Below are 17,738 nucleotides of genomic sequence, written 5' to 3'. Positions count from 1 at the left end.
AGGCTTCAGGAACAAATGAAAACAAGACTGTTGGTGCCACTGATATTTTCACTAATGATTTTCACTCTGTGTTTTTATGAGTTCCAGTTTGTCTGCTCATGGACCAGTTAAATGTGGTTTAGGGGTAGGGTCTGTAAGAATATAGTTGCTTCCTAGATGTCTGCATGGATTGAGTTAGTACACTACCAACAGTAAGAGATGTGGAGTGTTGGAATGCTGCCAAGTAGAGGAAATAGATTTGAAAGATTTTAAGTAGTACAGTTGACAGAATTTGTCCAGGGAAAGAATTAGAGTGGTTCTCTTTTCTGTCTTGAGCAAACTGCTGGCTTGGTGATGCTGTTAAAGAACTGATGGAGATACAAGAAGAGAATGCTTGGAATGGGAACATGATGAGTTTAGTTTTAGAGGTACTAAGTTGGTGGCCCTCTGGGGAGAGGGCGTATAAGAGCTAGTTGAATATAAATAAACATCTGAATCTTGGAAGAAAGACGTAAGCTAAAGTATTTAGGAAGTCACCAGCAAAAGGCAAGGCCATGGTGGTGAATAAAATAGTCTGAGTGTATAAAATGAGAAGAGAACTGGAATATTGAGCACATAAACAGAGGAAGAGGAGTATGAAATAAATTAATAGACCGATTAGAAAGACAGGAAGAAATAGAGTGACAGAGAAACCCAAGGAATTTTATCCAAGAGGGATGTGCCACATGAGGATTGAAAAAATCCATTAGATTTGACCATTAGGAGATCATTGATGATCTTAATGAGAACAGTTTCAATGCAAAATTGGGAACGAGACTGCATTAAGTTCAAAGGATTAACGATTGGGAGATGAAGTAGAAACAGACCAATGTACACTCTTTTTTAGAAGTTTCACTGTTAAGGAAAGGTGATTGAGGGCAGGAGAAAAAAATACAGGGCTGGGAGCCTTTTTCTTTTATTTTGGAATGGGAGAGACTTGAGCATATAGTTTCAAACAGTAAACAGTTTTTTATTTATTCCAGCTTGGATAAATTTTCTTTTTATGTTTAAATATTTACCGTTGTAAACATCAACTGCTATTAAGTGTTTATTAGAGTTAGTGCTGAGAAATTGGGATTCAGACCAGAGACCTGGGTTCTAATCTCAGCTCCCCAGAATAATCACTACAATAATTATAATTAGAACTTTTATATTCCCTTCTATGTAACAGTCACTGTGTTAGTGGGCCCTTTATATGTACTATCATTAATCCTCACCACAAGTTAATCTCTAAGGTGAGTATTATACTGTTTTGTAGATAAAGAAACCTGAAGGTTTACTTCTCAGGATGACATAGATTTTCAGCGATCCAGCTATGATTCCAGCACAGATATGTCTGATTCTGAAGTTGGTACTCATTTTTTCTATATCACATTGTCTTTCTTTCTAGCCTTCAAAATAGTTTCTCAAGCTTTAGGTCCCTGTTTCCTCATCTGTCAGATAGGGATAGTCGTATCTGTCACACCTGTATCGAAGTGCTAATTGAATACTACAGTATTATCATCTATATTTTGTTTGAAAAGAAAAAAATATATATTTGGTTAAATACCAGACAGGCCTTATTAATGTGGTCATCTTTAGCACTATCGTTTGTCTAAACAGTATTTTACTTTTTAAGGTGGTGGTATCATGGATACAGAAATGTCTGAAGATATAGACCACAACTTAACTCCTACCCTTGACAGCATGTCTTATGGAATGCCGAATCAAACAGGATCTGAAAATTCATTGCTGGATGAAGATGATTATTTTTTGAACTCTGGGGATCTTGCAGGAATTCCAGTCGTTGGTAGTGACAATGAGGATGAACAGGATTTTAGTTCAAAGGACAATCTGGTTTCTTCAATTCATACTGATGATAGCTTGGAAGTAGAGAGAAGAGTCACACAGCATGAATCAGACAATGAAAATGAAATACAGATTCAAAATAAATTAAAAAAAGACTTTCCTAAACAGTTTGATCAGGTCTCTGTCTTTAAATCAATACGGAAAGATTTTAGTCTAGTAAGAGAAAACAGCAAAGACACACTTTCTGGAAAGGAGAAAAATAGAGACCTAACTTATCATGAACGTGAAAAACGGTTGGATAAACCCCATAAAGAGTTGGATTCAAGGTTGAAAAGCAGTTTTTTTGATAAAGCAGGTAATAATTGTTGGAATAGAGCCATAAAACACAATAAATAACAACGTACTGTTGATAATATAGTTTTTATTACTTCTGATGCTAAGCGAAGTATGAACAGTTAAATTCATTGTAAGCTTGTCATTTTTCTTTTATCCTTGTTCTTTGCAGAGTGACTGAATTTCTCCCCGTAACTTTTGGTAATGGTATAAATGGTTGAAAAATAGCTCTAAACCTCATTTCTCCCTCCCCTGGTTGAAATGTTTTGATGAGAAGGCAAGCTACTCGAATCACCTGTTCATTTTCTTTGGTTGAACATTGGAACCTGAAGTTGGATTAACTTCTTTGTGCTGTAAGCACTAATTCAAACTGCTGTCCCACAAATTAGTCCAAATTAGGGAGGGTTTTTCATTTTGATAACATTTCTATTTTATGTTTTAGAAGTTTCTTGAGGCTTCTCTTGAGGCTCTTTGACCAGTGTACCCTATACTTTAGCTCCAATTTCATTCTGGAATATATTATATATTTTCTAATTTCTGTCCTCCTTTTCCTCCTGCTGTTCCATTTGCCTGCATGTCATTTTCTCTCTTTGTATATATGCCTATAAAAGTACTTCGTATCCACCAGTGCCTAACTCATAAACCTCTTCTACTCTGTAGTCATCCCTAACCTCTCTACATGAAGAATGAATTGTTTCCTTATCTATATTTCCATAGCACTTTGTTCATACCTCATTATTTATAGTACTTATCACACAGTATTATAATTTTCTGTTTGTTTTGCCTTACCTACTAGGATAGGTAATCTGAGGGCCAGATTGTATCTTATTTGTCTTTGTATCTTTGAAGCCTAACCTGGTGCCGTGAAAATAGTAATATGTCAATAAGTGTTCAGTAGATGTAAAGGAAAGCAGGGTGTAATATGCAAACCCTTAATATTTCTTATGACAATGCTAGGAAAAGTATGGGAGAAAGAACAAATCAGTATTGTTAAAAAGAATAAGGATCCATTATGTACAAGGGTATACTATATTTTTAAATATATATTATTAAATATATATTTTTAATATCCCTACAGGGGATAAATTATAAAGGTACTTATCCTCAAGAGACATAACATTTAGAAGTTGAAAGGACAAGTCAAGTAGTAGAAGTGTTGATGACCAGTTGAATAGCATAAGGCTTAATTTATAATTGAAGACAATGGTAGAAGAGTTTGTCATAAGACAGTATAAGAAGATTTCTTTCAAATAACTGAAACAGTGTGTTTTGGATCTTCTTGGAAGAGAGATTTTTAACTCAGTGGACAGGGAAAGTCTTATAGAGGAGAGGTGAATTTTGAACTGAGCTGAGTCTGGAAGACCATAAAGATTACGATAGATAGAGGGGACTTGGAATGATGTAAGCAGAAATGGGAAAGAACAAATACAAGTAATTTTCAGAGCATAGTGAATAAAGTAACCACTTTATTTAGGCTTGAGCAAGGAAAAGTGTGAGGTGAGGCTAAAAGTTAGATGGGACCAGATTGTTTCTTTTGAGTGAAACTACCATTTGGGTATTTTTTAGGACCCATTTCACTCTAATGAACATTGCTGTTGGAAAAGAGAGGTGATTATCAAATGATAGCTTTTTAGGTCACTCTTTATAAGATTTGTTATTCATATACATGTGTTTGTTTTGTTTTGTTTTTTTCTTTCAATAGCTAATCAAGTTGAAGAAACATTACATACCCATTTACCACAAACCCCAGAAACAAACTTTAGGGTAAGTTTTCAGTGTGTATGTAGATTGCTGTAACTGTGGCAAGTGTCCAAGTTTTCTTTCTGTCATTTTCTAAACTGTAACTGTATGTGTTAGGTGGAGTGCTGATTTTTATTTGCTTTATTATTTGGTTAAGGACATCTTTGGAGATGTTCTAAGAACCCTCAGCTCTTAGATTCTTCATTTGTATTTGATATTCAGACATATATCACATTTGCTTTTAGGCGTAGGGCCTCTAATGAATGTCCATAGAGTTCTTCATTTCCAGTGAGCTTTTCTTTGGGTGTTAAACCTGAAGAGGAATAATTTTTAAATCTGAATATTTATTAATCCTTTATATTGTGTTTTAGGATTCCAGCTATCCATTTGCCAATAAAGAATCCATTGGTTCGGAACTGGGGAATTCCTTTGCATCAAATATTAGAATTAAAGAAGAACCTTTGGATGATGAGTATGACAAAGCAATGGCACCACAGCAGGGACTACTAGACAAAATTAAAGATGAACCTGACAATGCTCAAGTAAACATTTCACCTTTTTTTCCCCCTTCTTTTTGTTCCACTCATGAATTATTCATTTGAGAGAGGACGTTCTTGATTAAGAAGTGAAGTAGTTTGTTGACAGGATGAGGAGACTCTAAATGAAGGTTGAAGCAATTAAAATTATCTTGTAAGAATAATGCTAAGGCATCAACAAGAGTTATATGAAACTTCTCCTGAGTAGTAATTAAGGCTTTTAATCCACTTTGTTCCTTAATACCACTGTTCTGTGATTTTTACAATTTCAGTGCAGGGTTAGGGAAAGTGTGAGTCTTCAAGGATTTGAGATTGATCCAGCAGACATGGCTGAAGGTTTATGGTGATGTATGAGTTTATAGTGTGCTTGACTTTATATAAGGTAGTAAGCCCTTTGCAGTTACTGCTAATGAAGTACAGGCTATATATGGATTGAAGTGTTTTTCAGGAGGGATTAATGGACAGGTTATCTTTGGAAGCGTTAACTGATTGAAGAACTAGTTCATTGGATTAGTGTGTAGAAGGTAAAGGAGGCTTTGATGGGTGATACAGCATTCCAAATTTGAGTGATAAGGGTAAGGATAGAGCTCTGCTACTTCAAGGTTTCTCTGGAGGTAAAAGTCATAGACATCCTGTCACTGTGAAGTCCTGAAGTCAGTAAAGTTATCCATGCAGTTAATGACATTGCAGTGGTTGGAATGGAAGAAAGAAGTTATATCAGGTGCTGTAATCATTTTGGAGTGTAGGAAAGGGACCAAAGGATGAATACATAACAGTAGCAATTATTTAAGGGTGATTTATGTTTTATGCAGATAGCATGAATTCAGAGGCTGAGAAGTAAAGATAGCATTAATTAGCTATTTCTCTGAAATGACATTTGATCTAGAGAAAACTTACCTTTCCATATCTTTCTATCATATTAGGAGGGTTGAGAATGTGAGACTTCTGTGGAAGAGATTTTTTTCATTCAGATGTCTCTGGGCAGGGTTTATCAACCTCGACAGTATTGACATTTTGGATCAGATACTTCTGTATTGTGAGGGGCTGTCCTGTGCAGTGTAGGATGTTTAGCATCATCCTTGGCCTCTCCTTACTAGATGCCAGTTGTACCCTGCTCCCCGCCCCAACCCAGAGTCTCTAGATATTGCCAAATGTCCCCCGGGGTGCAAAATCATCTGCTCATGAGAACCGCTGTTTTAGAGTAAGGAGATGGAACAAAATGTGATTTATTGATGTAGGTGATTTGTATGAGTCAGATTGATGCTCAATTAAGCAAGAATTCCGTGGTGCCCAGTGGAGGGTAGCTGTATAGGGTAGAGAAGATAAAGCTGTAGGAGTTGGATAGGTATGAGATTGGTGACTACAAAGAAGGATATGTTAGAGAAGTAATAGGAAAGTATTTGAATAGATGGTAGATTTGAAAGCATGTTAATTGAAGGAGACAAAATGGAGATCTTGATATCTGAATTAGGGATAAAGAAATGTCCTGACACCTGGGAAAAGTTCACGTGGCAGTGTATGCCTCAGAAGATTACAACCATGTCTGTATACAGGGCAGATCTCCTGTCCCTTTGCATGCTGCAGGGTGGACATGGGAAATCATGAGAAATCGTAATGCTGGCAGGATACCAAAGGCATCACTTTCTCTCTGAACATGACCCAGTGACACTTTCCCTAGGATGGAAAGGCAGTTATAGCAAAGATGAAACACACTGGGGGAAGAGAGCATTAGGAAGGGTTATTTATATTACTGTTTTGAAAACAATCAGAGGTTCTGATGGCTGGAGAATGCCAATAGGATGGAACTGTCAGGGCATAGAAACACCTACATTTTTATATACAATTCAAAGTGTAATACTGTGTTATAAAATGCCAAATATGAAGTTTCATCATGATTGTGGAGAAGAACTTCCCAAAAGACTCACCATCTGGTTGATTGGACTCTTGAGAACCAAGCAGGAATGTGTATTAGGTCCTGGGCATAAGGTCTAGAAGCATTCTTTATCCTGATCCCACAATAAGGCAGTACTAATGTGTGAGTAGTTGAAACTAGGTTTTCTCTGAGAAGTCCTCTCTGTTATCAGCTACACCAATCCTGTAGGATCAGACCTTTGATAATTCTTCTAGAAATTCCTCAGGGAACTTCATCTTAAACTATACATACCTGATTCTTTCTTTTCTTTTTTCTCATTTTCCCTTTCTCTTCCCTCCCCTCCCCTTTTCCCTCCTCTTCTCCCTTCTTCCTTGTCCTGTTCTTTTAGATATTTCTCCCCTATGACAACTAGAAGTCTGTATTCCTTGCTGTTCAATACTGTGCTTTATCTCTCTTATTCATTTCCCATAGACTGGAAAAGGGAGTTCCAGCCTTTTATTTTCATAGTTTCTAAAACAGTAGCGTTAACCTAACTCTCATAAAATACTGCTAGATTTAACATTTTTCGTCAGCCTTTACTTTTGACCATCAATTACTAGTAGTAACTTTTCTCATGGTTTAAGAAGATCATAGCTTTAGCTCATTGCACCTTCTCAAAACTCCCATGGCTTTTCTCTTTGCATAACTTGTAGATTTGCTTTCAGCTCACTTCCTAATTCTCCTTTTTACACAATTCATTTTGGTCTTAATTTCTTTACTTTCCCATGTAAATGACTAAGGTGTTGAAATATGCATATATATATTTAACTACTTCTACCCGTTTGCTCTGGGTTATTTCTTCAGGTTTGATTTTCTGGGTTTGCCAGTTGTCATCCTCCTGCCTCTGTTACTACCATAACATCATTTGGCCTCCCAGTTTCACTTCTCCTTTCAAATCCTATTGCATGTTACTATAATATTTTCTGTAGTATTTTTACAATTTCAGATGCTTTTACATGTACTATATTGTTTCATCTTCCTATATAAGAAGGCCAGAGTAGATGATATTAAATCTATTTGTAGATGAGGGAACTGAAGTTCACAGAGGTTAAGTTAGTTACTCAAGGCCATATGGTCAGGAAGGAGCCAATCTGGGGCCATGATCAAGGTCTTATTATTATTAGTCTACCAATCTTTTTATAAATAAAAGATGTTTAATTTTTAAAAATACCTAGAGAAGGTTTTAAAATAGAAACTTTAAAGAGCCAGAGACGTTGTTTTTCCTTTTCTCCTTTTCTCTGTAGGTTGTAAAAGCTGGAAATTCAGTAAATATTAGTGAATCATGAGTTTTTTCTTTTGTTTTTTCTCATAATAAAAGGGGAGCTAATCTGTAATCGCTCATTTAAGTAAATGGATTAGGATGGGAAGGCAAATTAATTAATTGTCACAATAGGGAGTCAGTACAGCCTTGGAAAGTAGAATGCAGTAATTGAATGTTGGGGCTTTTTTTGGGCCGTGTCAGTTAACTTGGCTATAGGAACTGGATTCTTCATTTTTAAAATACTGTCTTGGGATACTGATATGGACCTTCCTTTATAGTAAACAAAGAGAAAATAAAGGTGTTGGTAAAGGATTTTTTTGTTTTCTTTTGACACCTGTTTTTCCACTTGTGAAAGCTTTTGGGTCATCAGAGTTTCACTTTTCAAGTTATTTATTTGTTTTTAAATATTTGTAAAATTAGTCCTTGTTGGGGGGAATACTAACATAAACATAATTCTGCCTTGAAGGTGTTGTGGAGTGTATAAGCAGAGTACTTAAGATGTATACTTTAGTTTACTATATTACATAAGTAATATGTACTTAAGGCTTCAGGAATGTATCAGAAGTTTGGAATCACTGTCACAGAAAGAAAGAGAGCTGACTGGAGACCATTAAAGTATGCCAGTCAGGCTATATAGATAGTGGTACAGATACCAAAAGACGTCTCATGTAATTCATTATGCATTTCTTATAATAGATACTCTCTTGATCATGGTAAGGAAATATCTGCTTCAGATCAATAACAGTCATTGAATTTAAAAGTAAAATGTGATGGAAACCTGTTAATAATTACTAAAAGAACACAAATTACTGATGTCAGCCTTATTTAACTCTTGTTGGATTTTCAACCCAATACATGTTAAAGAAATTAGAAGAGATATTGGAAAAGGGGAGACAAAATTATCATCATTTGCTGGTAAGAATTTTTGTTAGAGAATTAATAGAATTCATGAAAAGTTTAGTGGAGTAGCTAGTTGGATTTTATTTATCTAAAAGATAGAACTATTTCTGTAAATCAGTTGTTTCCCAGTTAGATAATGTGATGAAAAGATGTACTATTCCCAACACCAAAGTAACTAAAAAGTATGTATATCAGATAAAAGACAACTTCAGTGAATGGAGAGACTTTTTAAAAAATGTGTAAGATATCAGTTATTCCTAAATTAAGATATAGTTTTGATTCAATTCTGATGAAAATATCAATAGGTTCTGATGTTTTGAAGAAGCATGAATAGGCATGCAAACACGCAGATGTTACACATATGTTCTAAAAAGTAGTTAAGAGAGGTTGACAGTGGCAAACTCTATTAAATGGTTAAACATCCCACAATTATTTTCATTAGGATAATGTGATACCCTAAGATTAGTCAGGCTGATAATGATACACAATAGATTGCTACAAAAGAGACATTTTTTAAGGAATTTGATATGTTAATGGTGAATGGAAGGAATTCACCAGCTATTCGGAGAAAGAAAAAGAAAAATACTCATCATACATCAAAATAAATCAATCCCAGATAGATTAAAGCAGGGGTTGGCAAATTATCAGCAGCACGCCAAATTCAGCCTGCCCTCTTTTTCTGTTTTGTTTTTGTTTTTCTGAACACTATTTTTGTAAATAAAGTTTTATTGAGTCATTGCCATCTTCATTTATTTCCATATTCTCTGTGGGTACTTTTGCTCTACCAGGGCAGAGTTGAGTGATTTTGATAGTATGGCCTTGCAGAGTAGGAAATATTTCGTACCTAACCCTTTGCAGATAAAGTTTGCCAACCAGTTAAAGGACTGTATTATAAACAGTGAAGCCACTTTCTTAGTATTTGTTGTGGAAGTAGAACTTTGTAAGAAATAGAAGGAATCCCAAAGGTAAAAACTGTCAGATTTTTGGCATAAACATGGAAACTTCAGTACATGAAAATTTTAACTCAAAGTACGTATTGAGGAAATGTTGATAACAAAGGGTTAATATTGTTACATTATATTCCTTTTTTGTAAATGGAGATTAAAAAAATTTCAAAATGAAACAATAATGGGAAAAGACTTTTAAATGGTTTTTTTCACAAATTGCTAGAATAAATATAACTAAGATCTCTTTTTTAAAACAATTTGTAGTTGTGTGTTAAGAATCTTTACTATGTACCTTTTTACCCAGTAATGCTACTTTACGGATCTTTTCCTTAGGAAATAATCCCAAATATAAGAGTATGAGTATTCACAAAGACGTTCATCATGGTATTACTGATAATACCAAATGTGTGGAAACAAATGGACCAACATTGGGTTGTGGTTCTAAATCTTAATGCCCTTCGTGGCCATCAAATTGGGGACTGAGGCCAAAGGAAAAATCAGTAATACTGATCCTGTTTTTAGTCATTTAAAGTTTTGGTATTTTGTTCATCATGGAGTTTTGCATTTTTGATTTTTAAAAATGGCATTAAATTATTTATCTTGATTGCTGAGATTTTTGGTGCCTTAATTTTGTGCCTGAGGCAGTTGCCTCTCTTACCTCACCCTAGTGTTATCCCTGTGTAATCTGCTATGTCTATTAAACAATATATATCAGTATTTCTCAAACTTGACTAATGTACAGACACTTCTCACCACAAAAAAGTGTGTATAATGGAGTATCCTGAGAACTCCAACAATAAGAGGTCTAGAGGTCTTACAGCGTTTTATAAGTTTCAGTGTGGTAAACAATAAATTGAAAGTTAAATCTACTACTTAGGGGTTTCACAATGCAGTAATATAATTGTAAAAGCAAGCAGCGCTGAAAACTTGTAGTATAACTCAGTTATGTGTGGTTATTCATGACTAGAATATGTTTACATTCACTAAAAAAAATCAGTCAAATAAAGGAAGTTTATATTCTTTTAGAATTCTCAGGCTCCCTAGAGTACATCAGTAGACATCAGGGATTCTTGGACTCCAACTTACAAAACACTGATATTTAGCCACTAGAAGTTATTTTGGAGTAATGTGTAATCATATTCAAATGTTCAGTTGATTCAAGTGATCAAAAAATCATTTTATAAGAATGGTATGTTCAGTATAATTACAGCTATATAAAGAAAGAAAACCTGTGAATACAGGAGGGGAAAAGACTGGAAAGATTACCGAAAGAATAACAGTGGTTGTTTTGGGGTTATGGAAATATGATTACAATTTTTTTCTTATTTCTACTTGTCTAAATTTTATATAGTGAGTGTGTATTACTTTTATAATAGATAAATAGCAACTTAAACTACTGTAATAATATTAAGACTTTTCAAAAATAATTGTAGATATCTGGTAGTGCTGCAAGCTAATTAGATAGCTAACTTTCATGTTATGCCTCTTACTCACTCAGCGTATACAAAGATACCCTTATTGCAATGACTGCTTGCTGTTATTTCTTATTAGTGTTAATGTAGTAAATATTTTCCACACCTATATAGCCATAGTAAAATGTCTTGAATGTCTGGGTTTTTTAAGATAACATTGTATTTATTCTTCTCTGTATGTATTTATTTTCTTTCTTAAAGGAGTATAGTCATGGCCAACAGCAAAAAACTCAAGAGGGGGAACTGAAAATTAGTGCTGTGTTTTCAGTCAGTGGCAGTCCTCTTGGTAAGAAAAAGAACTGAATAAATGAATCATGTTTATTTATTCTGACCAGTATGAGTGAGAAGGAAATATCTGTTTGTATTAGTAAAGTAGACAGTTCTCTCTGCCCATTTAGAATGGCTGTAATTGTATATTGCATAATTAGTGTTGAGTGTCAAGACTAGTTCTAGAAGAGAAAGGAAGGATGCACACTTAAAATTCATGGTAAAAAGTAAAACGTTTTTTCTTTCAATTTTTTTTTAAGCTCCACAGTTGACTACTGGCTTTCAGCCTTCACTGGCATCATCTGGCATGAATAAAATGCTTCCTTCAGTTCCAGCCACAGCTGTTCGAGTTTCCTGTTCTGGTTGTAAAAAAATCCTCCAGAAGGGGCAAACTGCTTATCAGAGGAAAGGGTCCACTCAGCTCTTCTGCTCCACACTGTGCCTCACTGGATACACGGTTCCACCTGCCCGCCCACCGCCTCCTCCCACCAAGAAAACTTGTTCAAGTTGCTCAAAGTATAGCAGAATTGCTTCTAAATTATCTTCTTTGTTGGTTTCCTTTCTTTTAAGATGCTTTGTGTATTGTTTAATTTTCTATATTTCCATGTTTTTTGAGAAATATCACATTATTTATGCCAACATGTTGTTGCTGCTTTCAGTCTTTCTGGATGCCAGGTGCTCAGCTTCTTTTAACTTATTAATCTTTTACATATTAAGAGAGGTTTTTGAAACCAACCATGCCTGTTAGTTGAAATGCTTTATAAAACAAGAACTACACCATTTGGGGGATTATAAGACCACAATATTTTATCTTGTAACTGTAGGTAGTAGATACTTAAATCCAACAGATATCTAAAGTTATGTTTCCTGTTACGTAATTGGAATTCATTTAATACCTTAACTTTAAATGGACTCTAGTATATATATTTTTATCTTTCCAATATCTCTGATCTACCTCAGAGGTTCCATTTTAGTGTTTAATAAAAAAGTATGACCTTAGACTCATCAATACAAGGATTACAGAATTGATAATAAGGTCATCCTGATATATTTGAGGAATATGAACTAATTTTGGCTAATTTTATAAAGTGATTGTTAGAAACTGTTTAAGTCAGAAAAAGATGAATAATGCTTTTGTTCTGAAACACTTTGGCCTCTATTGTTAAGCTGCTCAAACCATGATTTATTAGTTTAGGTATTTGTGTTTAGCTCTTCACATGGTTGCTGCCCTTTTTGTCTGACAAGGGAGAAAGATACTCCCCTTTCTGGTTCTACTGGAAAAAGGCATATAGATAAGAGACTTAAAAGAAATTTGAATATAGTTAGAAGTTTTTTTTGAATTTAGTTATTTATATACACATCTCTTTATGTTTCAAGTTTAATTTATCAAAAATAGACTTCTTTATACTGTTTGAATTATGAAACATGCTTTTAAAAATAAGTATTTAGGGGCCGGCCCTGTGGCCGAGTGGTTAAGTTCGCGTGCTCTGCTTTGCTGGCCCAGAGTTTCACTGGTTCAGATCCTGGGCATGGACATGGCACCGCTCGGCAGCCCAAGCTGAGGCGGTGTCCCACATGCCACAACTAGAAGGATGCACAACTAAAATATACAACTATGTACTGGAGGGACTTGGGGAGAAAAAGCAGAAAAAAAAAAGATTGGCAACTGTTGTTAGCTCAGGTGCCAATCTTTACCCAAAAAAAAAGAATTGAATACTTATATGCCACGTGTCTAATTTTTATATTCTAGTATATTCATCAGATTCTATGATTAAATCAACTTGCAGATTATAATTTTTATAGGGATTGTTTTGTTTCCTCTTTCTCCATGAAATAATTTCACATAACTTATTTTTCTTCTTTATTTAATTCTTACTTTAGGGATCAGCACTTTCTAAAATTTCAGTGGTATTTCTCCTTTCATAATAATAGTCATAGAGACTTCTTTCAAAGATTTATCAGTAGATTTCAAAATGACTGTACAAAACTCAAAGAAGTTTTAAGATGTGTGCCCTCTTTCTGTGTTTTTAAATTCTTGTCCATACATGTTGTTCTTTTCATCTAAATTTATTATATGCCTTTGGTCTCCAGTTTGCCTAGCGTTGTCTGGAGATAGATCATTTTCACCTGTGTGTCAGATCTTTTCTCTGTCTTGATTGTATGTAATTCAATTATTCTTTAAGATTACATTTTCTTCTTTTACTATGCTTTGTCTTCATAAATTTTCCATTTTTTCAACCTGTCATTCCTTGACTCTTAACTCTTCTACTTCTTTTTTCACTTACTCTGTTACCCTTATCTTATCCCTTGTTCTTTTCCATTCACCCCTTTCTGTCCTTCTCTCAGGTGCTGCTTACTTGCCTATTGCCTCAGCTTTTTCTTCTTCATTTTCTGTCTTACTTTTCCCCTTTTCTCATTTTATCCAATACCTTTTTCTCTCGTTGATCAGTCTTGTTTTCCTTGTGCTCCATTTCAGTTTTTGAACTACTCTTTCATCTCCCTTTCACTGTTTTACCTTTCCTTCCTTTTTTTTTCCTTACTTACACAGTCATTACAAGAGTTTGGGATAGTCTCGTTTATCTGATTATAAAATTGTTGAATTTGTAGGGAAATTAGGTTCAAAGAAGTTAAGAGATTTCCTCAGTATCACATAGCTGGTTAATTTTGGCACATGCATCTTTTCGCCCCAGATAGTCCATGTAGTCAAACAGGTTTAATTTGTAAGTCAATCCCTATAAGAAAAATTTCAATTTAATTTTAGTAGATGGAGATAGAAAAGATTTTTTTCCAAACAGCTACTGCTATTTTTATAGACCAGTAGAAATATAGCAGGATTGCTTAGGTTGAAAGAATCTCATTAGCTGTTCAGAGTAACAGTTCTGTTTTTCTTAATTTTTTTTTTTTTTTTTTTTAAAGATTTTTTCCTTTTTCTCCCCAAAGCCCCCCCGGTACATAGTTGTGTATTCTTCGTTGTGGGTTCTTCTAGTTGTGGCATGTGGGACGCTGCCTCAGCGTGGTCTGATGAGCAGTGCCATGTCCGCGCCCAGGATTCGAACTAACGAAACACCGGGCCGCCTACAGCGGAGCGCGCGAACTTAACCACTCGGCCACGGGGCCAGCCCCTCTTAATCTTTTATTAACCATATCTCTTAGCATCTTGAATTTAATCTAAACTCTTAATTTATTTTGACTAATCATTGTTTAATTTTTAGGTTTCCTTAGTAATAGGCATCTAACAATATGTTTTTAAAAATCTATTTCAAATCCTACATAAAAGAGGTAGTTTGGAGGGTAATTTGTTAATACTGTTAGAAAGATCAGATTTCTTGATGTAATGGCACTCAAAGATGTAACTGTTTAAGAATTGTCTGTACCATTTCTGAATTTTTACTATCTGGAGTGAGATTACTCCTCATTCTGGCATAAAATATAATCTACTACAATAAGATGTAATTGGACACTAAACATACTGAGAGCAGTGAGAAATACCTACTTTTATACTTCCGTTGCCTTGATCCATGCTGCTCCCCATCCCTTATCTCCTTAACCTTCTAGAGAACTCCTACTTAAGGTCCAGCTAAAGTGTCACCTTCTTTTGGGTAGCCTTTCATGTCACGTATTGTCTCAGTTAATTGTTTCTTCATTTCTGTTTCTATGGTACATTATACATATCTATGTCAAAATTATTATACTTTTATATTTTAAGAATGCTTCTGTTACGGTACTTTATATATCATTTTTCTATTTGTCCCAACATACCGTGAGCTCCTTGAGTGCGTATTTGTGCTGTGCCTTGACACAGGGTTTAGCTAGTGCCTGGCTCAATATGACTGCTCAATAAATACCTATATAAATGAAATACATTAAAACCTAAAAAAAAACTGTAAAGGCAAAAAAAATGCAGAAAGTAGAGCAGTCTGCAGCTACTAAGTATAAAAGATGAGGTAAGGAGTTATGTATTACAGCATAGTACAATATCAAGTGTTCCTTGGGATGATTCCCATTATCTTTTATTGAAGCGGAGATATTTGTAATTGTTTCTAAAAAGTACTCTAGTGGTATAATCTGGTTAAGATGCAGGAATGAATATAAAACAGTTTATTTACTATTATGTGAGTGCGTACCCATGGGAGAGAGACACTGTTTAGGAATTTTCATTGAGGTATTTTTAAAAATTGATTTTTAAAGTGGTTTACACATAAACTTTCTGATAAATGGCTATATAAGAAGACTGATTTGGGGGTGGAATAAGGCGTGGAGTGGTAGGGAGCCTTAATCATAAGAGTTTTAATCTTCACTGCCTTTGCTACTAAGGCTTACAAAGTAAATTAGTTAGGTAAATGTTCGATTTTATATAGCCATGCTAGAATATACATTGTGTAGTTTGAAATGTATTTTTACTTTTAAAAGACTGTGGTTTTTAAAATTTTTGAGTATAGTGTTTTTAAAGAATATTTTGAAAATACAGAAGAGCCTAAAGAAGAAAATTAAAATCTCCTGTAATTCCAACTACTAGAGATAATGAATAATAACAATTTGATATATTTCTTTTTAATATTGAAATATACCAATTCTCAGAACAGTTTTATGAAGTAAATCATGTATTAGTTCATTTTATAGAGCAGAACTTAAGGATCAAAGCAGTTTATCAGCTATCCAAGAAAACCCGGGTTTTCTGACTTAAGTATCAATGCCCTTTCCCTACTATGCAATTGCCTCTGTTTTATTTGATTATTTTAGCTCATGAAAAGGAAAAAAATGAATATACCATGGCTTATTTTATCTTTGTTATCATCTTTAGAGACATTTTAAATCCAAAGGATGTGATCAGTGCCCAGTTTGAAAATACCACCACAAGTAAAGATTTTTGCAGTCAGTCATGTTTGTCGACGTATGAACTGAAAAGAAAACCTGTTGTTACCATAAATACGAATAGCATTTCAACCAAATGCAGCATGTGTCAGAAGAATGCTGTTGTAAGTTATCTTTTTGCTGTATTGGGAGGAGGGGTCTAATGTTTGTACTTAAAGAACAGCTTTTGATAATCTCTGCTTGTTTTGTATGTTGTTATTTTTTAATTCTAGATTCGGCATGAAGTTAATTACCAGAATGTGGTACATAAACTTTGCAGTGATGCCTGCTTCTCTAAGTTTCGCTCTGCTAACAACCTCACCATGAACTGTTGTGAGAATTGTGGGGGTTACTGTTATAGTGGCTCTGGACAATGCCACATGCTTCAGATAGAGGGACAGTCTAAGAAGTTTTGTAGTTCAACGTGTGTCACAGCATATAAGCAGGTACATGACCATATTTAATCCTGATATCTTTGTTCATTTCAGGAGGATCTAAACTTTTGGTAGAAATTATTTATGAAAATGTTGTCACAAAAATATTAAGATCTTATTATTAGCTTAATATTTTTTACATATAAATAGTATTTGTCAAATGCGTATTAAAAAACTCTTAGAGAGGTTTGTAAGTAATGTATATTTTTATTCATGCATTTGCAATATGTGTTTTTAGGGTATGGCTTTTTTATTTCAAATATGAGTCATGTTTTTGAAAATATAGAAAAGCACAAAGAAGAGAAATAATGCATCTCCCAGAGATACCCAATCCCATCCTTTTGGTGTATAGCCTTCTAATCTTTGAAATATATTTTGGTTTGCCTATATATACTTTTTTATTTGATAAGGTAAGGTCCAAGTTGCGTATGTATTCTTGAAATCAGATCCATATGGTTGAAATGGCAATTCAGAAAATAAAAATCTTACCACTAATTGCTTAACAGGTTTTTTTCTTTTCTTCATGAAATAAGAAAAAATAAATGTGGGTTATATGTTATTTTGTGAATTGGTGAGATTTATAGAGGATGAATTAGTTGAATTCTGTGTGACAAATATCTTCTATACTTTTGTACTAGGTTTATAATTTTGTTAGTAATTTTAATCAAAAATTAGATTTTAAAGTTGATAAACCCAAAGGAATATTAAGAACTTCTTACGTTTTTAATTTTACAATGCCGTCCTGTTTAGTGCATTTGCTGATCATTCTTTATGTTAGGGTAGTGAATTTTTATACAGTCTAGCAAAATTGGTGAATTTAATAATGTTAATTGGGAAATTTTAAAAACATTGTTCTTAAAACTCTGCAATGAGTTTGGGATTTTAAACATTATACAGTGTTTCCATTTATTTCTTGTTAATATGCAAACCTGTTAAAAGGGCTTCGCTTTACTATTTATTCCTTCCTTTAGAAACACCATGTTTTTGCTCTGATAAGGAAAAAAAACCCCAGTATTTTCATGTGCTTTGTCCTTATCCAAAAGACTATTTTTCTGACATTATATCAAGTACTAAAAGTTACTTGGGTTGAGTCCATTGAAAGATGGTTCATATTCCACAAAAGGGAGAAATAGGTTGAGATATCTTAATTTTAGATGTATTTATAATTTGGCCAATACCTATGAAATTTCTCACGTATTAATATGTATTATGATATAGAGAAAGAATTTGGGTTTAGAAATAAAGCAGATATTGGTTTGATTCCTAGACTTTCTATTGA

At 34.1% G+C, this 17,738-nt stretch overlaps 1 protein-coding gene across 8 annotated transcripts in view; it reads left to right on the top strand.

Annotated features, from left to right (window-relative positions):
• ZMYM4 (zinc finger MYM-type containing 4) overlaps window positions 1-17,738 on the top strand; it is a 168,273-nt gene that overhangs the window by 107,759 nt on the left and 42,776 nt on the right. For 4 of the 8 annotated variants that reach the window (XM_014840093.3, XM_044770327.2, XM_044770325.2 and 1 more), the window contains 7 exons: window positions 1,637-2,161; window positions 3,842-3,903; window positions 4,251-4,421; window positions 11,109-11,193; window positions 11,435-11,690; window positions 15,976-16,150; window positions 16,259-16,471. In XM_014840093.3, the coding sequence (XP_014695579.1) occupies window positions 1,637-2,161; window positions 3,842-3,903; window positions 4,251-4,421; window positions 11,109-11,193; window positions 11,435-11,690; window positions 15,976-16,150; window positions 16,259-16,471 (1,487 nt within the window). Of the gene's footprint in view, window positions 1-1,636; window positions 2,162-2,406; window positions 2,493-3,841; window positions 3,904-4,250; window positions 4,422-8,284; window positions 8,504-11,108; window positions 11,194-11,434; window positions 11,691-15,975; window positions 16,151-16,258; window positions 16,472-17,738 lie in introns of those variants that run through there. The other 4 variants (XM_070510346.1, XM_070510347.1, XM_070510345.1 and 1 more) reach the window with 3 other exon arrangements.

Source organism: Equus asinus, chromosome 5 (genome assembly GCF_041296235.1).
Source record: "Equus asinus isolate D_3611 breed Donkey chromosome 5, EquAss-T2T_v2, whole genome shotgun sequence".
Lineage (NCBI taxonomy): Eukaryota > Metazoa > Chordata > Mammalia > Perissodactyla > Equidae > Equus > Equus asinus.
This window is presented reverse-complemented; position numbering and strand designations above follow the sequence as displayed.